The following is a 22486-nucleotide window of genomic DNA, read 5'->3' as shown; positions in this document are numbered from 1 at the left end:
ATAAATACATCTTTAACAAAAGAACTTGACAAATATCGGATCTTTCATAATATAGCTCTGAGAAAAGACTACAATGTACAATAATAGCAAGTAGTACCTACATATAACAATTGAAACCCGTATCATACAGTATGAAAATATCCAATTTACACGAAAAAATATTGTACATAACTCCTTCCCATCAACTTTCCATTAACTGTTTAAAGTAAGTGTATAAAAATCCTTATTTTTAATCTCTTAGAAGCTCAAAGTAAGCATCCAAGCTACTATATAGACTTTAAATAAATGTTGAATATGATAAGAAGTACAACTACATTATTTCAGTCAGTTATGGTGTCCAAATAAATCTCTCCATATTTGCCATCATTTGATCATTGAGTTACAAAACTGTTAAGAACAGCTCAAACAGTAAAAATACAGGCATTCAACAAAAGGAAATCCACAAAAACCATAGCCACACATTCAGTTGTGCTACAGCTCAACACCAAAAAGTTTGATATGTTTATGAAAATAGGTTGGCACATTTGAAAACCTGCTACCTGTTGACTACAACAGGAGCGGGGAGGAGGAGGAGGGACCCCCGGCCTGATGTCAAACCGTCCTGAAAAAGTCCTCAAAGATTCACACGCCAAGCTCATGAAGAAGACACGGGTCAAAAAAGCACCTTACATTCAAGAGGACCGCTACCGTTAGCGCATGCATGAGGACTACATTAAAAAAGAGTCACTGTGTGTCCGCTGCTCGGCCTGTATCAACGTTTCATCAAAGCATGCATGTAAGAGCCACAGGCTTGCAGGCAGTGCATGCTAGAATAGATTAGAGGAGAGTTAATGGCCGTACTGTGAGTAGCATGCTATACCATGAAATAAATCATCGGATTTTGTATGAGGAAGCGAGACACGGAGGTTTTGGGTGTCTCCTTATAAACACCAGTTTTCTTCTCCCGACCAAAGCAGCTTTTAGTTCAACAGAATATCTTAACAATATAACATATTTCTTAATAAACAAGCACACAGAAAGAAAGAAAGAAAGAAAGAAAGAAAACGTTTTTTTTTTTTTTAAATAGAATTCCACGAGGAAGGAATCACACTCGCACGATTACAGAAAATAACTTTTTCTAAGTCATGCTTCAACTCCACGGAGATACAGACTGGTGTGGCTAGCTATGCACACTCTATTGGCTACATACACTATCAGGTCAAAATAAGGTCCAGCTGGTTACATGCAAGGGGCTGAGATAGAAGACGAACCGCTTTATTGCTACACTTTGACGAGGAAGAATCTGGAAGTCAAGCATCACAGGGAAACAGACAGCAAACGAGACTGAAATGCAGCAGTGGCATCATGCACTTAAAGACACTGAGCGGCTTGGCTCAGGGATTCAAGAGATACCTCATGTGCCGTTGGAGGGTTAAAGTGAAGGGGCATCAACGTCCAGGTAGTGATAGAAGGCAATGCCCTGTCATAGTGTGGCAAGTTTACACCGTTAACTGTCAGTTACAATTATACATTTGGCTTCATCCACTGTAAAAACATATATCTCTGGAACAACAATGCCCCTGTAAGGTAATTCATCTGAATCGGTGTCCAATAAATAAATCAATAAATAATCTAAAAGGCAACAAAAATGATGGCAATAAACTCATTGTGAGGAGTGTCGCTAAGGCAACAGCACTGATTTGGTTTTATACTGAGAGAAAAGGGTGAGCTAAAGTTGTTAAAGGAATTTCTGGATGTGGTTGTTGCGTGCTACACTATGAATTGTGCAATTGTTTTCATATTTATGCTGATTTAGTTATTTGGGAGTCTCCTCGGCCTTTGATTGGCGACAGAGCAACGTGGCTAAAGCCTCCTGTTCACAACACCCTGCGGTGGGAAACAACAAGCCTCCAGTGTGGAGGGAGAGTCCGATTGAGGGCCCCCTCAGACTCCAGTCCTAAACGCAGTCCAGGCCCGAGTCCAGGTCTCCCATCGGATGATCGGGGTCTCAGCTGCCTCTCACAGACAGTAGAAGAAGAGTGGAGGTCGGCTCTACTTTTTCCTTTTGGAATAAACTTTCTGCTCCTGTTGTCTCCGTTGCCATCTCCACTATTTCCCCACCTCCACTCTCTGTGTCTATGTCTTGTTTTCCACAATCACCATGGAGACAGCATCCGTCACACCGTTGCTATGGGGACAGTGGGCAGGTACCTGATGGTGCTGGTGGAGGTGGTTGGTTTGGCCGTGCTTGTGCTCGGGCTCGGGGTCCTGCTTTTAGCGTATGTGGTCACGGTGGGGGCGGGGCTTAGCCGGGTGCACACGGTGCCCTGGCCGAGCGCGCTGGACCGGCGCTCGGTGGCGTTGCCGGACTGGTGCTGGATTTGAGACAGCCTGCTGCCTTGCTTGCGCCCTTCCAGGAAGTATGTAAGCATCTGACCTTTGCCCTTCACGCTGACCTGGCCTCGGCACACAAAGTCGTAGTAGTCTGCCATGAGACGATGGACGTCTTCGGTCACCTGAAGAAGAAACATGGAGGGACGAGGTTTCTCATGATGTTTTACAGATGTCAGTTCTTCATATTAGGAGACTCAAATAAGCTGCATTGATGTAATTTCAAATAATATACAGAAGAAATTGTCATATAGCCGACGATACACATTTTATTTCTGCAAGTAAGATGAATATAAAGCTACAGCCATGAGACGTTAGCTTAGCATAAAGACTGGAAACGGCTTGTTTTTCTGTTTATAGGTCTCTTTTGAAACAGATTCGAATCTCTATTAAAGAATACAAAGCAGCCTGCAGTGGACTGCTGTACTGTACCTGTATCTTCCCTTGTACTCCAGTGCTGTCCATCCTGCTGGCTACGTTCACTGTGTTTCCCCAGATGTCATACTGAGGTCTTCTGGCTCCAATCACTCCTGCCACCACTGGTCCCACATTGATACCTGAACACATGAACACAACGCACCAGTTTAGGATAACGTTTACACTCAGGAAGATCTCCTAGTGTTAACAGTTAAAATGACATGACATTTGAAAACTCCTGTCAAATCTGTCAGTCGTGTGTTTGAGACAAAGTACGCATATAACGACTTAAACAAGTTTTGAAACAATTAAAAATATGACTTTACCGAGTCTCTAAGTGAGATCACAGTGCACTCATCTAATCATCCAACATATATTTTTGGGGTTATGTTGTCCTTAAAAACAGAACAGGATGACATCCCTGTCACGACATGTCATTGCAAATCAATGGTGTTGCTTCATCTTTACAGGCACAGCTCTACACGTTTAGGAGGTCGGACAGCAGCATGGCACATGCAGACAAAGTGAAACTAGGCCAAACTTTTTTTCTTTTCTTTTTTGCTGCACTTACTGGAAATCCATTGTTACGCAGATTCTCAAAAGTTGCGTTTCTGCAACTGGGGTAGCGCATGGAGGCCCCACAGTCTGCAGACAGGATGGCCCTGTGTACACCAGGCTACGCGGGGATTAAACAAGGGCTCCTGCTGCAGGCTCCCCACAGGATACCCAACACAATGGAACCCAGGACTTCAGGCCTCGCTGTGACGAGCTTCCTGGAGGGAACGCTCTCCCAGTGATGCATTTCCTCCCAAACTTACCGGCAATGAGCGTCAGTGGTGTCCAGTGCAACAGGTCAGAAGCTCCGACGTCAATGTTTACATAAACCAGTTTGTGCGTGTGTGTGTGTGTGTGTGTGTGTGTGTGTGTGTGTGTGTGTGCATGTGTGTGTCTGTCACTCGCCTACTCTCAGGACAAAGTCGTTGTACGACTGGTAGTTGATGGCATCCAGGACGTCAAACATATCGATGGCAAAATCTGACACTGTGCATAAGTGTGAGGTGATGGACTTCTTCACCTGTGAATCAGAAAAACACACAAATATCAGGAAAACACAGATTAATGCACAAACCAAGCATGCTTACATACAAGTTAGGAAGTTATTTTACCCTTCAGTTCCGTTTTCCTGATGTGATTTTATCATCTACGACCGCCACAAAAGCACACCCCCCAGGGTATTTCCCCAGAGTCAAACCACCTTTGTGACTGACTGTTAAGTTTGAGGGAAGTTTTGCAGGAGTTGCAGAATGGGCTCCTTTGTTTGTCAGCTTTGCAGGATTTAAAGAAACTTTATGAATGCAAAATATGCTGAGCCACAGAGGCTGTTAATCCCTCGCAGAGGATTTGTTGAGTGAAACGTGACAGCATTCTAAATATCAACGCCCAGAAAATAGCTACCTGCAAATATTAGGCCTCTCGAAACTGCCGTGTCCATTCTGAACAATTTCAAAGCGTGCTAATACCCTGCAAACACACACACACAAACTCACACAGGATCAAGTATAGCTGCTGCATGTGTACCTTGGAGGCAGTTGTAGGAACCAGCCCTACTGCAGCCATGTATGTACTCCCAATAGTCTTGATTTTCTCAATATCCCTGTAGCATTCTTTGTCCATCAGCTGGAGGGGTGAAACAAATAGGAAAAAGGAGATGAAAACAGGAGGAAGGCATTACTACTAATACAAATTTCAAATCAAATTGGGGTAAATTATCAGTTTAAGTTCCTATATATCATAGGTTGTGTTTGGCCAACAAATCCAAATGCAATTTAAAATAGACTATTTTTGCGTGTTTGAGTAAATTGATGCTTTATGTTGTTGATGATAGATCCAAGTCATCTGTAAGTAATTCTTTATTTTGAAGAACTTTCCCAAACGCAACCATTGCTTATTATATTGCATCAATAAACACAGTGTCTTTTAAAGCCATGGCTACACTGTCATCTTTGAAAAGAACATTGTGGAAGTCATGTTGCACCATAGCATCCCCCAAATTCTCCAAAGGCAGAGCAAGCAGACATGAAAACTGCAGGAAAACATATGAAAACTGCAGATTTAAGACGCAACAAAGAATTGACTCACCTCATCAAAGTCAGCGATGATCTCATTGAGAAGCCGGAGGCACTCGACGCCCATGTTGTTCCCGTCCAGCTCAATGTAGAAGTCGTTGAAGTTGGCGATGGAGGCGAACAGCACTCCAACCTGAGCATAGGACTGGTAGTACAGGTCCTGGAGGGCAGAGACGTTAAGTCAAAACTGGTCTGACCAAGCTGGACTGCACTACTGTGGGAATCACAAGTAGTTCTGAGATATTGGAGATGAAGAGTCATCCACAGATCTCACTGTGAACAGTTCTCGTTTGAACTATACTTTCCACAGAGGAAATAGTCCATTTAAAAACAGATAACACTTACATATGTGTATTATCTTGTTATACAAACGCTTGTATTATTATTATTATTATTATTATTATTATTTTTATTATATACCTAAGACCCAACTGTGGCACAATTGAAGTGATTCAAGACTTAAGAGCGCTTCATTGTTATGTTATTTCTCACAGCAAAATTGCCAAGTCATTCGCAAATACAAAACCAGCACATAAAGCAACCAAAGACAACCTTTTGGGTTGCAGGTCACATACTGACTGAGGTTGTGTACGTAAAGGGCAAATAAAACCAGTATGTTTGCGTGTGGCCGAGTTGTTCCCAATGCTGCAAAGCTATTTTTAAATCGTTGTGTTGGAGCGGTGAAACTTTGAATTCCTGGCAGAAGAGTCCCACTGTGCTGTGTTGTGAATACAGTGTACGGGTGAACTTTAGCCCAGAGGAAAGAAAGGAAGCCTTTCTATACACTGTAGCTCCGAGGGGTCACCGATGTGCCGGGAACATACTTCCTGACTTCCTGCTCCCAGTGTTTACTAGTGTTCGCCTCAGATGATCCCAGCACCAACTGATGCACAGCCCGCTGATTGTTAAAGGATAAGACCGCTGTTGCTTTTTTATTTGTATTATTTTTTAGCTAAATCAACAATGAATTTAACCTACTAACTGTCTGTGTGGCCAAAGCCTTTATAGCTTATGCCTCCGTGCTAAAGAGCTTCACTGTTAAAAATAAACTACACTGCTGCAACATTATATTCTGTCATAATGATGAGTGTGTCCATTGCAGTGTATTCCTCTCAGCTCTTCAGTGTTAACATGGAACCATGTTTCAGAGCAGGCTCGGTAACGTCTGCTCAAGGTGTAAAAAGGCAGCTCTGGAGATGTTTTTAAAATAAACTGCGTTGGCCATGTCCATTGCCATGGAGGAATATGTCATCCAGTGCATAAAGTATTGCTCTGTCATGTGTTTTTGAATAATAAGGGACTCATAGGACTCAGATGCACTTGTTAATATAATCTGTGGCTCTGCAGGAGTCCCAGTCAGTTGTGAGAAAATAACTCTGGATGATGTCGTTGTGATGTCATCAGGGTTATTTTAGTATGGGATTGTAGTCTTTACATTTTTAACAGAAGAATAACAAACATATGGGCATGGGGTTTGAAGAACATGGACATTTATCATTTTGGCAAATGTAGGATCCTGTATTTTTGGAGCGTGACCCATATCAGAGACTCTTGCAGATCTTGAGCTCATTATGCAAAGATTTCGCCATGCTTTGTTTTGAATATGCTAAACAGGATAAATTCTGGCTTGCCACATCAAAGCTGTGTCCTAATAGTTCTCATCTGTTTACACAACATATATAAAGTATTACAATTACACAGTCTCCCTGCAAATTAATATAACCTTCATGATAATATTTCCTGCTTTTGTATCTATTTTGAAAAGTAGACTTGAGAATATAAACCATATAGTAGATTGAGAATAAGAGAAATTAAAGGAAACCCTGCATATTTTAACTTGTAACATTTAGAATGTGAGTTCGCTTCCACTTTATTGCCTTTAATATTCATTTGAAAATGTCTCCTGAAAGGAATTATCTATTTTATTTGGCACAAATGTACTGGTAATGGGCCATCAGCTCCATACTTAATGTGTCCATCCATGTTGTATACTCATGACTTTTACATAATACATTTGGATACTAACTAAATGTCGCTACAATAAGTGCGCAGCATAACAAATATGGAAACAGTTTAGTGTTTATAAACCAAACTTGTTCTATTGAGGGGCTATGCATTTCCTGAAAGGATGTATGTTTTCATCACTTCCTGAGAAAGAGAGGAAGGAACAGAGATCAGTGGAGGGGATGTTCATCAATCAATGGACTCAGACACACAGAGCTGTCAGCTCACACTTCAACAGCGCAACACATGGTCCGCTGCAGCAGTACTGCTCTCCTCAACAGCTGGGGTAGTTCCCATGTTACGACCTCCACACTTGCTTTGGGATATGGAAAGTGCAAACATGAAGCTTGTAAGCTGCTCCAGTTTTAATCAGCAAAATATCTACTTATCCCTCTGCATCATTACCTAAAAGACCTGAACCATGTAGCTCATTAGATGGTTTTAAATCTACTAGCCAAGTGGGGATTTATGGGTTCAAAGACCTCTGAATGTCAAAGTGGTATGTCGTGGCAGTATAAGTTGGCTTTAAAACCAGCGGCAGCATGTACAAAACCCGCGGTAATGAGACTGAAAAGGTGGGACTAATTAAAAATAATGATCTGCATGGCTTGTCCCTGTAACAGTCATGTCCGCAGCGGATTTACTCATGCATGTCATTACTGTTTGCAGAACGTAATCATCCCTGAGATCCAAGGAAACTACATTTTTAACTGCAGCTGCGGACAGAAGCTTGAGGAGAAACACTTGCTCCATCTCATTTCACGAAGAGGGTAATTTCCTTATATCCAGCTGTGTCTGCCTGAAGAAATGTGTTATTGAATATGCTTTATATATTTCATGTAGGGAGCAGGATATGTATTATATCATCCAGCAGGACTGAGTAACTTTATTAGGCCCTTCATAATATTCATATTTCTTCTGGTCGGGTTTAGTGCATGACAGTGAGTTTAGCATACTTGGATTCTAGTTTGTCATTTCTGACGTCATTATTATAAAATATTAGAATATTGCTATAATATATTTGAATGTTTAATTTTGTGCATATTTATTTTAGTTATTTTTCTTAATCAATCATACAGTGACATAAAATCAGGGGAAGCTACTTATATACTAGTATAATAAATATTGTACTTTTTTTTATTTTGATCGTGAAATCAGATGCCCTGAATTACACATAACTGTTGAAACAACAGAAGTAGTCTGAATGTTTCAATATGTGGGGCATGCGTCAAATTGAAATATTGAGATTTTAATGCTGAAACAATACTGTCGGTAACATAAACCAGTGTTTCCATTGTGGAGCCAGGATCTCACAATGGGTCATGAGATGAGTCATAGTAAAATCAAGTTTTTAGACTTTTCCCTTAGCTGTGTTTTTCTTCTTGTGCGTAACTCCTCGCTCCAGCACATCGCTCAAGTAACTGATGTTGATGTCAAAAGAACATTTCATCAAATTTGGCCCCCAGCTTTAACCTGGGTGTGTCTTTTCACTTCCTGGGTGTATCAGAAAACACTGGAAAGTCGTTGCTGGTTCCAGGATCCTTAACTGTCTTTTAGTGTGATGATCCATGTGGGACGAGCCGGAACATGTCTGTGGATGCTCACCATGTTCCTGGGGTTTGACATGAGGAAGTGCTGAGCCACATGAGCCGGCAGGAGGTTGAACAGGATCCGCTTGTTGTCCAGCTTCACCTTCTCCATGTCGCATCTGTCCTCCTCCGCCTGGATCCGCAATTTACACAACACACACACACACAAGTGGAGAAGGAGAGGTGAGTCCTGACAGAGTGTCAAAATGAAACTGATGCTATAGTGTCCACATACAATGGACCTTTCTTGTCTCACAGCTCAGAAGCTAGATGCAATTGCTTATCCTTATCACTAGAGGGAGATACTGATTTGCAAACAAGGCAAATGTTCACTGTCATTCTTAAAATAGAAACATCCTCACTGACATGATCCACACAAGGCTGTGCATGCAAACACACACACACACACACACACACACACACACACACACACATTAAACATTGAATCTCAAAACCTTTGTTTTGAAAAGCTGACAGTACAGTGACAAAGGTCCCCAACCGTTATCATCACAAAACAACGTGGTTATTGTTGTGTCTGAACCTTTGTCTTGGTGAATTTCTTTGGTTTAATTTTCTTGGTCGACATTTTTGTCTGTGTCTTGAAACAAGAGAATAAAGAACAATGACACTTGAGCTGTAAGCTGTTGCCAGGAAGCGCTGAAAATCAACAACTCTACACTTATAAACAGCCAACCTGCCCTACGACCTGAGATACTGCCATCTTCTGAATATTGCTTATCCACCCATTTACAGGCAGACTTGATAAGAACATGTGCACATACGAAGCCGTAACAGGTGTTTGCCACGTGTTCATGCAACCGCACCTGAGTCGCCCAGAGATAGTCGAGCCGCAGCTTCAGGTCCAGCTGTCTTGAATGCAGAGCGAGAGCTCCAGAAAAGAGCACGGCCGCCAACACGGGATCATAACCCCGTGAGTGGAGGAACCCTCCTCTGAAAGACACAGAGAAACAAAATGTGCTGTTTGCTTCTTTCAATTCCCTTTCGGGCAAATGACAAGAGAAGAAGACACATAAATACGCTATATATGAACAACATTGGACCACAAACACACATCTTTTCCACATCAAACTACACGTCACGTGCGGCTCAGTCGTACCCCACGGCTTGGCGATAGCCGCTGGTCTCCATGACGACGGTGTAGGTGACCGAGAGGAGGAGGAGCAGGAGGATCTTGAGGACCGAGGAGACACGGAGGTAGGGGACCAGAGTGAGGGTGCCGGCCACGCAGGACAGCAGGGAGTATGCCATGTTGGTGCAAGCTCTGTCCGCTGCTGTGCTGTTGCCGTCTGCAGGGAAGTCCTCCAGCGAGAGGCTGGCGTTGGTCCCGACTCTTCCCCAAGGAACGCATCCCACCTGGGGGGCGGGATGACAAGGGTGCACGTGACAAAGGAGAAACAACCACGGTTATGTGCAAACTATAAACAGCCGGACACTATTTATGATGATGCAATAACGTGATAAAGATACACAGCACTGCATGGACAGGTGGATTTAATGTGTCCAAACTGAAAATAATCAGCAGATTAAGCTATAATGGAAATAATCATTACTTTCTGAGAAATAAGCTCGACCTCAACCAACTACAACACAAAAAACCCAGCTTTTACATGAATGCATGAGAAATAATAATCAACTGATATAATCTCGTCTCCAATAGTATAACGGTGACAGGGGACTTGTTTCTGCATCGTATGGCTGGAGGCTCACAGAGCTGCAGCCCGGCATGCGCTGCTTTGGGGTTTTGACCGTTTCTTTCACAAAACAGGCTCATGTCATTTTGTATACATCAAAGAAAAAACATGCAATGATTAGATGAACTGATAATGAACATTATAAAAAGGCTGTGGGGCCGTTTCCCTTTCGACATCCTTTGCTTTATGTAATTTTACATCTAGTAGTCGCACATCCACACAAAGACTGAGCCTGACCGAGTTTTGGAGCCGTCGCTGACACCAACCAGTTTGCTTTTGAAATATTGAAATGGTTATTTTACACTTGAACACTGCATGTTTTATTCTTCTGAGACTCTGAGACAGCAACATCTGCTCGGCTGTGACTCTGCCAGCTCACGTACTGCAGAGACTTGAACTGACAATGAAATGATGGCACTGTTTCCAACTGTTCCTCAAAAGCTTGGTTCTACATCATGTACTCAATTGTTTTATTACTATTATTTTTCATACAGGCCTTTAAGCCATTGTATTGGTATTGTTCACCTCTATGTTAATCATTTATAAGCAATTCATGAATTATTTGTAACGGGTTGACATGCACACTGATATATTTTCAGTCTGACACAAAAAAGCCATGACCTAAGATCCACACAGTTACATTTTCTGGAGCTTTCGACTGTATCTCGTGGTCTTCCTCAGAGACTTGCATTTGACATCATATAACTGAGTGCACATAAAGGCAACTGAGCGAACGGCATCCACTCAGGAAGGCCTGAAAGCCACAGAAAAAGTGAAATCTAACTTGAATTGAGGTCAGTAATGAACTTTCACACTATATTCTTATTTTGTTTTTATCTTTTTTTATTGTCTTGTCGCTGTAGAGCACTTTAAATTGATTTTGAAATATGTTGTTTTTCACAAAGAACTAATTATTATATACTGTACATATAAAAAGTACAATCTTACCACACAGGCCTGTGTAACAGAGTAGGTGAGCAGAGCGAGGAAGACACACAGCACTGTTCGGATCTGGATGGTGAGGCAGCCCGGTTGGCACTAAAACCAGAGGAGAGAGGAAAGAGGTAATGAAGCACCTGTTTATCTGCCTCAATAGCATTTTGGACACATCATTAGCCAGGAGTGGAAATGAAATGAGTGCATTTTGTGGTGTGGCTGATTATGTGCAGGCCCATTAGAGGAGGCGCTTAAAGGATATGATGACAGTTCAATGCAGCATGATACCACATTGTCATATGGAAAACATGGGCGTGAAGTCAACGCATATAGAAGACGTCACAGTCGCTCCAACCTGACTGGCAAGTATACAGTGTAGAAATACTCTGTTATAAGTAAAATTTCTGCATTTATTCATTATATTTATCAAAAGTAAAAGTACTTATAGTGCATGATCGCTAATTTCATAATAAAGTATTTTAGACTATTATTATTGATGCATTAATATGTACATCCCTTTAATTGAGGCTGGTGAAGGAGAAGCTAATTTTACTACTGTTTTATTACTGCTTTACATACAATAATGCTACAACACTCATTCATGTGTGAGTAAAGAACTTTTTTGGCAACATCCACTACTGATGCACTGACTGGCATCTTCGTTCATTTTCTCTCCCAAAGCGCCGCTTAAACCGTTCAGGGCATCTGTTTTGTGCCATCAAAGACCGGTCTTACCTGAACACTGGAGAGATGCAGGTACATGACACAGGCCACGTGGAAACACACACAGAGCAGCAGCAGCAATAGCACCAGCATCCCCCTGAGAGAGGAGAGGAGAGATCGGAGTGAGAAGGGCTTTCCCACATTTCCACTGACTGCAGTGAAAACACCTTCCCTTGTTTTATTGTCTCACTACACCCTAGCGAGATCCATCCAATTACGCTACAGGAATGGAAAAACTGTGTGTGTGTGTGTGTGTGCGTGTGTGTGTGTGTGTGTGTGTGTACGTACTGTGGGATCATTAGCAAATAGATAAGGCCAAACAGAGCAGCGAGGATCAGAGAGAGAACCACCGCACTGATGAAATGGTCGTCGTTCACCTCGTGGTACTGAAGGGCAAAACGGAGAGAAAGTGTCAACTTGAGAAGCATTCGCCATATCCATCCTGTCAGATGTTTGTTTATGTCTCGGTAAAAGCAGGAGCAAATAATATCCTTTTCCACGATGAAGTGTGACATTGTGGAAGAGCAAATCTTTTCAGATGTAGAGTGTGGTTGTGCTCTCCAGGGCATTTGCGTTATGAGGGGTCTTTGGGATACATTTGCATAAAAGTTAACAGCAACCATGACTGTTTTAAATGGTCTTAGATTTCACGGCAATTAATCCCTCCCTTGGTTGTCAAGATAATTTTGACCAAAGAGTCGTAGCAACTGACCGACCAATTGACTAAAGAATGACCTTCCTGTGCTTTCATGTGCTGGGAAATGAGAAAGGATAAAGCCGGCCGGCCCACGCACGTGTTGCGCTGGATCGAACATGACATTAGGGTTATTGTTTTTTTAATCTTGCGCAAGTTCAGATCTCACCACACGACCCTGGAAGGGGTTCGTTATTCGTGCATGAGATTAAAGCTTTTATCGCAGCAAATTGCTTTTAATGAATCTACATTAATCAGCTGGATATGAAATGATCTATGTTTCTGGGACAACGAAACGTCTCCTGAAATATGAGTATATGAAAGAAGTCTTCATCGTAGTTGCGTGGCAACAAATGAACACTAATTTGAGTCTTAATTGGTTTCCACTGGTGGCATTTTTTCCTGAAGGGAGAGACTTTTAAAATCTGTTAAAAAAATAGTTTTTACTGTGTAGGGATTTAATTTGTCTGCTACCAGTTTAAACGTCGAGATTACACAGAGACAAAGACATGCTCTCTCTCTCTCTCTCTCTCTCTCTCTCTCTCTCTCTTTCTCTCTCTCTCTCTAACTCACACACACACACACACACACACACACACACACACACAAACCCATCCCTCTTCTGCGTCTCCTTTATGGCTCTTCCCACGCACACACAGGAGAAAGATATCACGTGTCCCGCTCAGACGTTCCCAAATCATTATCTGCACCCCCTCCTGAGAAGGTGGGTGGATTCTTCATACACACACACACACACACACACACACACACACACACACACACACACACACACACACACAAACACACACACACATACATCACAGACAACAGGCGTGGGAGAGAGGGAGAAAGGGGAGGAATTAGAGACAGTGTTGGGTGTTTGCGAGAGAAGAAGGGAGTGCAGTCACGAAGCAGGTTACGCTCTGTGTGATGAGGAAAGTACATATTTGTTGCATTTTGTAAACATGAATCCATGTTGCCGGCTACTCTGCAGATGGCCAGCGCGTGTCCTCACCCTGCGCTCCCGGTCTCTGCTCCTGTAGAACAGGGTGATGTAGTTGAGGTCTGTTGTCTCGGACTCGGTCTGCCGCGCCTCGATGAGCCGCCCAATGTAGCGGTTGACTCGTGATCCCGGGGAGTTCTGCACGGCCGTGGCGGAGAAGGACGTCCGGCTCCTCAGCTTCTCTGACGCGTTCCGCATGGCTCTCCGCTGTCAGACACAGCGAGAAGGCAACCCAATAAGTCTCTGCAGAGACAAGGCCTGTCCGGCTTACCGATACCAATCTGTTGTGAGGTCAGCGTTTTACCGCTGTAAGATGCTGTCATAACTTTACAGACATCAGAGGGAACACGATGAAAAGCCTGCAGCCATGCTGTGCAAATGTCACGTTTATCTTTGGTGGATTGTGATTTAAACTGTTGGCTTGGTTCAAGTTTATTCATATAGCGCTTTAAAAAACACAAATAGCATCAGTTTGCTATATGCAAATACACTCATGGAAACATATATACACACACACACACACACACACACACACACACATATATATATATATTATATACAGTATAAATAATATATATGCCTTTTTCACCAAAGACATTTTGACACAGTAAGAAAAGCATAGATGTAAATTAAGGGTGACTAATTGCTGGCTGCAGTCAGGTATTAAATATAAAACATAAGCCTGTAATTACATGATGAAAAAGAGGAAGCCTAATAAAAGAGACCAAATCAATCCAATCTGTAAAGCGAAAATATAAAAATATGTTCAAATGACAAAACTAATTACAGGCTCAGTCAATCTGATGTCTTCAGGTGAAAAAAGCAAAAGCAAAAGGAACTTCAGACTGAATCATGTGATCCAGTAGTTAACTCACCATAGTTGGAAGATCTAATCAGCCATAACAACTGATACGATTTTCAATTAGATTTGATAGCGGACAGGGAGCCAGTGCAAAGAGGCAAGAATGTGCGTTTGCATGGTGTCTTTCCTTAAGTCTGCATAGATGTTTAAAAGTATCATCCAGCACGAATTGCATTCTGGGAAAATCGCAGCACATTTCTGTTATCAGGATAATCGCATGGACAACTTTCCTTTGGAAGCGGATACAGACGTCCTAGCTATGAATGAAGTTATAATTTACCTAAAATCGGCACCGCAGCCCAAATGGCTCAGACACAGAGTCTTAAATCAAAAGTGCATCTGTAATTAATCACATTGACGATGGTTCTGTGCTGTTTATGTGTCCCAGTAAGCAGCCAGCATGACCAGAGCCCTGACTGCTAACCCTAAATAGAAAGCAGTCACAATTCACCTGTGTGTGGGGGCTCAGTCCAGCTGAGAGGTCTCTGAAGGAAGCCACTGCAACGAACAACTATTTTCACCTTTGTTGATTGTTTACTATCATATTTCTGGATCCTTTTCTCCACAGTATGTTGGTATACAGTACCTGTATTCTTTATTCTGATCATATGTCAACATGCCTACAGTTAGCATTGTAGCATGTAGCATTTACCATGTACCATTTGAGTCTAGTCTAATGCTAATGTTTAGATCAGGGGTGTCAAACATACGGTCCGCAGGCCGGATCCGGCCCGCCAGGGGGTCCAGTCCGGCCCGCGGGATAATTGTTAAAATTGCAGAAAAAAAAGCCGAGTTGGGGCTCAAACCACTGATCCTCTGATTGTTAGACAGGCATGCTAACCATTGAGCTACAGTCACAATTAGTTGGAGCATTGACTTTACTAATCATATTGCCCAACTGTGAGGGAATCTGCAGAGGAGAGTCCAGGCAGATAAACAGTGAGCTGATGTCTGAATGTTTGGTCTTTATGTTTCTAGTTTATTGTAGAAAGACCTTCAAATAGGGTTTATCATCCAAAAACCTTCACCAATGATTTAAACATAGAGAAATATTGTTATTATGTATGCGTTATTATGCTATGATTGTACTGGTCAGGCCCCTTAACTAAAATGAATTTGACACCCCTGGCTTAGATAGCACGTGTAATTTTTTTTTAGTTGGCGTGTCACCATGCTCCAGTAAGATAAAGACAATTATTTTAACGTTGGCAAATTTAGAATGTCACACTAACCTGGTAGCGTGTTATAAAATTAGAATGAATTCATGAACAAGAGGACATTTTATATTACATTTCTCAGTTTAAAAGGTCTAATTTACAATCTGATGATATGAAGTATGGACTTTTCGCCAGCTGCTAATTACATGTAATACTAATGCCACAACAAAGTGAAGTTCCAGGCAGTAATTATTCAGAAGATGTAGACATATTCCACTGTGGTTTGATTGTTATTGTGCGTTTTACAGTAATTGCCTTTTGGGCTTGATGGAGTTGGCATAAGTCATGTGGAGATGCCTTTCATTAATCTCAGCTGTCAGATGCATGAAACTAATAAAATAAGGCCCAAGTTGAAAAAAACCATAATCATCTGTAACAAACTGTCATAAGTCACATCGCACACAAGCAGTATACAAACATATATGCATTAATTATCCTTTTACAATAATAATATCACGTTTTCGTCTGTATGGGCGTGTTTAGTTTAGTTTTTAAATGACCCATATCTACAATGTCTTGCTTGTCAATCATATTCAATGTTTTGTTTGTCAATCTTCATAAGTTTCTCTTTTTATCGAGAATGTTGTGTTATTTGGGACGGGAGGAAGGTTTTCTTTTCGTGGATGTTTGCTTTTACAGTATTTCAAAACTCGTGCAGTGCCCTTTCTGCTGATTGCTTGACTTCTGGTATTGCTGCTTGCAGCTTTGCAGAGAACCGCTCATCCAAACAAGTTAACACTCCACGCTGCACTTCCTCGGCTCCTCAGCAACACACACGGCAAGTGTGAAGTGTATCGGATGAACGCTTGGTGAGAAACTCAAAGGACAGACAGACAGAGACTCCTTTTAGATGAACAAAAAAACATCAAAAATGGGATGCAACTGTTAGCCTTTTTAAATACACAGCATGTTATTAAATGTGCCTTATCTGTCATAAAACAGGCACTTATTTGTACGCTGTAGTTATTTATAGTCGTTACTGTAGCTATTATTAGAGCGGTTGCCAGTCAGTTCTCTGTCTCACTTATAAGCGTTTGACAGCTGCAGTGCAGTTTCATAAATAGAGTGTGAAGTTTTCTTCAAATTTACATCCGCTACTACGGAGTGAAATTGAAAACAGCTCATTTAGTCATCCAGCTGCACTGCAAGTGGTACAGAGGTTGTACCATAATTACTGTTCTCTGATCTTACATGCTGCACATCAATCTTGACAAGACATTGTCTAATTTTCATCTTTCAAAGCGGAATGTGATTCTCGTAAAAATGCTAATGTTCCCGGTGCAGTTTTCCTTGTTTCAGGAATTGTCATTAGCTTTGAAACGGGACAGAATAAAGTAATAAAGTAAAGCAATAGTAATATCTATATATGAGAATATTCTTTTTGCCCAAATAATTTTCACTGTCGTAAATATATATATATATATATATATATATATATATATATATATATATATATATATATATATATCCTTTTAATGGGTTTGTGTGTCCATTTGTGAGGGAAATCCTGCTTGGATTCCTAATCTGCTACACGCACACAAACACACACACACACACACACACACACACACACACACACACACACACACAGTAATCTGGATTTCTAGACGTTGCAGCATCATAAATCCTTCAGTATGCCTGCATTACAACTACTTGTTGAAAAAAATCAGTGCAATAGTTATTATGACGTCAAGTCACTTCTTTTAAACTGGCTGAGTGTGTGTGCACACGTGGAACTGATATGTGTGTCTGTGTGTGCATGTGTGAATATAAGCATTGATTTGAGCTTGTTCACGTGTTTCTCATCATCTTTGTGGGTATATTTGCTTGCATGGAGTGAGTCACAGTGCTGCTGGTTTGTTCCTCGACCTATCGGTGTTCGGTGGTTCATGATTGGTGACGTGGACTCGCAGGGTCTGCCTGTCAGAAATAGCCTGCTAGCCATAATCCGCCCAACTGTGTGAGTTTAGCCATGCATTTAGTACTTCATGATTCTGATGAGGTTTCACGATGACTGCTGGTAATCACCCACAGCCTGCTATCATCTGCTCTAATAGCATTAGCCACATTGTTACATGATTATCCGAGTAGCCAAAATCCTAGCATTGTGACACAGTGGAATTTTGTAATGGATTTACGACAGTGAAAATTATTTGGGCAAAATAATATTCTCCTACTACGTAACCCAGATATATGTATATCTACCCTGCACAGTAGTGGTACACACATGCATGCAAATAGTTTTAAACAAAAGTGATGCTTTTCTATGAGATACAGGCTCTGCCTGTTAAATACCTTGTCGTCATCATCGCAGGACATGACGTTGGAGAAGGGGATCTCGGCCTTGAACATCTTCCGACAGTGCATCAGCTGCACCAGCAGGTAGCACACCGTCTTGAACTTCATCCTCTTGGCGGGTTTGATGTCTGACAGAATAAGACCGGGAAAGATCTGGAAGAGAGGAGATGAAGATAATGAGATAAATAGGAAGAAAAAAGATCGACCAGATATTGAGAGGTACGGAAAACGTTTTAAGGTTTGAGTTTGCTCCTGGTAACATATATGATCTCCTCACATATTATTAACAGTTCTTCATTCAAGGTACCAAACTATAACCAGGCTGTGTTTTCCACTCTCTGAAACAGCCTCCCACATGTTTAGAGTATGTGCAATGTTCAAAAATAAAACTTTTCTAACTTGCTTTGACCTATAATCTACAATTGTGACTTCAAACAGGGATGATTTATTTGTGATCATTGATCTACACAAACACACATAGATGTACTGCTCACATGGCCGCATCAGTAACTTCTCTGCAGATTTTCCATTGACTTTTAACTGACAGATGATACATCCTCAAATTGACCATCACAATGTGATACTGGACAATATGTACAACTTAATAGTGCTAAAATATAGACAGAATATACAAACACACAAACTGTTAAACAAATTAAATAAACTGATGTGTGTTCTGCTGGTTTGCCTAATTTTACAAACTTTAGATATACAACTGGCCCATAATGCCACTCAGTCCAACTTCTTATTTTCAGCAAACCATAAAATAAAATGTAATTGTTTTATATGATTACATGCATTCAAAGGTGAATGCATGTAATCGTATAAAAAGCCTAAACTGAGCATGGGCTGAGACCCTGGAGTCTTTATATAATAGATTGGCTGAGAGGTTGCACGGCTCACACTGCTAGGTCCTGTAACACCACGCACACCTGGGTGGAACACCATGTTTTTAGCATTTAGCATCACAAGATACTTTTATGTAGCTAGTGTTGAGCATGTTTGCATGTAGGATTGCTTAGATTAGTATTTTACACTTTAAAAAAAGATATTATAACATACAAAATTGCCTATGTCTAAAACTATATTAACGCTGTCTTGATTTTCACTAAATTTAACCTTAAAACTAATGTTTCTCTCTTTTACCAACAACCTTGAGCACACACTTGAACGTGCTTTTGGAGAATTTTCTCATTGATGGAAATAGTAGGCTTGAGTGTGATTTTTACAGTAAAACGTGAGTGTGCATCGTTAGAAGACCTGAATATGTCGAGTGTTTATTTGTGCATATCTGTGTGTGTGCGTGCGTGTGTGGCCACACAAATACTGCAGCTGCGGATTTAAAATGCCACCCGTAGACACACACACACGCACACACACTTGGCTCTCGTGCACATGTACAGTAAGTGGTGAGCGATAGTGATCCTTGCTATGTGTACGTCAGCTTAACGCATTGGTCCGGCCTCCCTCTCTGCATCAGAGGATTAACTATTATAACACTGGTAGATGTGTCGCCTCTGGAGTAAGAGAGAGAATGCAAAAAAAGAAGAAGAAGAAGAAGAAGAAGAAGAAGAAGAAGAAGAAGAAGAAGAAGAAGAAGAAGATAGCGGCGTACTTTGCGTCTGTGTGATGGCACGATGAAAAAGGTCTCGATGTGATGTTTCTGAAGGAAGGCGTGTCTCTCGTTTCCGAAGCCCGGCTCCACCTCGTAGTCTCCGTTCAAGCACTCCAGGGTGGTCTTTGTGATGTGCACCTTGCTGAGAGCACAAGCAGAGCAGAGGACACATGCAGGCCAGTTTGTGAGAAAAGTCCGACACTAAAGTCTCATTATCACCCTCATTATTTTCCGCGGCCTAATAGGCCCTCGGCTGGCTCAAAATCCTTCACTGCAAAGACATTTTCATCCCAATGACTCATTTAATCTGATAGCGAGTCCTAAACTTCCATTGAAACAAGACCAAAGTGAGCCAATGAGGTGACCTCATTTCACTGCTTCTACTTAAATGCAAATCAGCTCGTTACGGGACATGGGTTTTCTTGAATGAGGTATTAATTTAATACTCAGGGTCTGTTTTATTTTAAGCTACTGTCCTTTCAAAAATGCAATAAAAAAAATCATAAGCACATAACCTTTTAAGACTGAATATGAGATAAGGTGATTATTTTATCCTTATTTATTATTCACAAACCACATAAGAAGAGCAAAGCCAACAGTGAATTCATCCCATAACACAAATTGCATATGTAGCTAAAGCCTAATGCAGCTTATGTCTCTGTCATTAAACTTCATCGTTGTGCAAAGACTATTAGAAACCGATGGCACTGCATTTGGAAAACATATTCCTCTTTGCATGGCAAGTGCTCTCTCTCACTAATGATCATTAGCGTATTGCAGATATAATTCAGTATCAGATGACAACAAGAAATTGTGGTCCAGAAATGTCCGTAGATAGATCCCTTCATAATGAGGTTCCAAAGTAAGAGACAAAATCCACAGTCCTCCTTCTGTAAAAAATGACATAAAAAAATTTAGCCAAAGCTCAAATATATCTACTTTCCGATATACTGCTATTTTTGCGATTTTTGTCATAATTAGGTGAAAAGATCTCATAATTATCTCATGTCGTAATTATGATATCCTTACTACATCTTTACTCTTCCAGCTCTTAAACCAGCTCATAATTATATGATACAGATCTCATCAGTCTTAGATAGAGATCTAGTGATTATGAAATCATAATGGAGATGCTATATCATAAGACAGCTTCATAATTACAAGATAATGTATCCAGTTTTTCTTCCTTTGGTAAATGCAATGTACTTCTGTAAAGCATTTTTTTTTTTTTAAAGTACTTCAGGCTGTGGCTAAATGAACAATACCTGTCAGGTGGCTCAACTCATTTCAGTTGTTTGTCTTTTCAGTAGATTTAATATATATTTGTTGAATTAATAATAATAATAATAATAATAATAATAATAATAAAGGCTTATACTATATGATGGACATAGTGACAGGTCAAAAAGAAAACATGGTGTACATACAAATGCAGAAAGACTGCATTTTCCCATCCGTTACTACTGTGATTGGATGCATACATTATAAGTCTGTATAAGTCTCTATCTCAGTTGCTGGGATACCGTGTGTGTGTGTGTGTGTGTGTGTGTGTGTGTGTGTGTGTGTGTGTGTGTGTGTGTGTGCGTGTGTGTGTGTGCGTCAGCACTGTGACTGCTAAGAGTCCAGTTCCAGTGGGTGTAGGAGTCAGCACTGACCCAGGCAGCCCTCCAGCCTCCATCACATTTGCCAGTGTGACATCGTTTGACCAGACGTCATACTGCCATTTCCTGAGGCCCAGAACGCCACACAGCACCCGTCCCGTGTGCAGACCAACACGCATGTTCAGATCCACCTCGGTCGCCTCCACCACCGACCTGCAGAGGGGGCCGAGGAGGTTAGAAGTCTCTAAAATGGAAACAAGGCCAAGAGAATTGAACCTTTTGGTTTATTCATCATATGAATAAATAAATGGTTTATTCATGTTTGGTTGTTTGTCAGCAGGTTGTTGAAAACCGTTGCACGTTTCCATGTTCTTGGTAGACGTTCAGGCAATGGATCAGAGAAAAGTAATAAACCCATAAGGACCCACAATAACACACGTGTCACACGTCCTTTAAATGTTCTGGAAAATTCCATGTACAGTTTTATCCTTGATTTTAACTCATGAAGTCCCTGAGTGACACCTACTGAACATCTTGGTGGGTCATGTGACAGGTCCTGTGATTTTGTGTTCCCATAACAACCTTTCCAAGATGGCTGATCCAGGTTGTGACAGAAGAAACTGTCACAACCTGAAGAAACTGAAACATCACATCTGGAGTTTAACCTAAACATTTCACAAAACATGTATGTCTCCTGTGGTACGAAAAATAATTAGGATTCAATGATATTTAGCTAAAAAGAAAATATATTGTTCAATCCAAAGCGTATTAAAACAAATGTAAACTAAAGAATCTAAGAATGTAACAATTCAAATATTTGACACTATTTAGAAAACATTGTCAGAAATGTGTTCTATGTGGTTTATTTAGTCTGTATTATCTCCCCCATCATGTTCCTTGAAGGAGAAATGGGTCCGGGTTCTCATGGGTTAAGGGTGCTGCTCTGATACCAGGTGTGCATCCAGGCATGTGTGAGAATCCAGGTCACCGTCAGGTGGCGGGTCCTCTGCCTTGGACCAGACTGAAATATATCGAGAGTTAGTGACGTCGTATAAACAGTGAGCGCAGGACGTTTAACCACTAGACCGGTGTTTGAGTCCCAAAGGGTTGTTTAGTTATCGTAATTATACGTTTTTCTTGGACCTAACTAAGTGGTTTTGTTGCCTAAACCTAAAGTTCCATTATTTTGCAGTTCTGCCGACACGTCATTTTAACATATTACGTGCCAAAACCTGTTAAAAGGTCGTGGTCATTTCACTTATTTATGTCAGATCACGTTGTTTTTAATACAAACCTAATGACACATCCACCAGCCTCAA

The 22486-nt window shown here is 41.2% G+C and overlaps 1 protein-coding gene across 2 annotated transcripts in view; it reads right to left on the bottom strand.

Moving 5' to 3' along the window:
- Window positions 1-2156: 2156 nt before the first annotated feature.
- LOC306738607 (adenylate cyclase type 1-like) overlaps window positions 2157-22486 on the bottom strand; it is a gene marked incomplete at both ends in the record, with an annotated part of 38405 nt that continues 18075 nt past the window's right edge. The window contains 15 exons of one of the 2 annotated variants that reach the window (XM_079220483.1): window positions 2157-2495; window positions 2803-2927; window positions 3748-3862; window positions 4366-4464; window positions 4927-5073; window positions 8523-8639; window positions 9331-9457; window positions 9624-9880; window positions 11167-11256; window positions 11890-11974; window positions 12166-12263; window positions 13587-13781; window positions 17949-18104; window positions 19567-19704; window positions 21218-21380. In XM_079220483.1, coding sequence (XP_079076609.1) covers window positions 2157-2495; window positions 2803-2927; window positions 3748-3862; window positions 4366-4464; window positions 4927-5073; window positions 8523-8639; window positions 9331-9457; window positions 9624-9880; window positions 11167-11256; window positions 11890-11974; window positions 12166-12263; window positions 13587-13781; window positions 17949-18104; window positions 19567-19704; window positions 21218-21380 — 2251 coding nt within the window. The remainder of the gene's footprint in view (window positions 2496-2802; window positions 2928-3747; window positions 3863-4365; window positions 4465-4926; window positions 5074-8522; window positions 8640-9330; window positions 9458-9623; window positions 9881-11166; window positions 11257-11889; window positions 11975-12165; window positions 12264-13586; window positions 13782-17948; window positions 18105-19566; window positions 19705-21217; window positions 21381-22486) is intronic. The other variant, XM_079220484.1, reaches the window with a different exon arrangement.

This window comes from Taurulus bubalis (assembly GCF_910589615.1).
Source record: "Taurulus bubalis genome assembly, chromosome: 7".
Lineage (NCBI taxonomy): Eukaryota > Metazoa > Chordata > Actinopteri > Perciformes > Cottidae > Taurulus > Taurulus bubalis.
The sequence above is the reverse complement of the archived record's forward strand: the minus strand, read 5'-3'. Positions and strand labels throughout refer to the sequence as shown.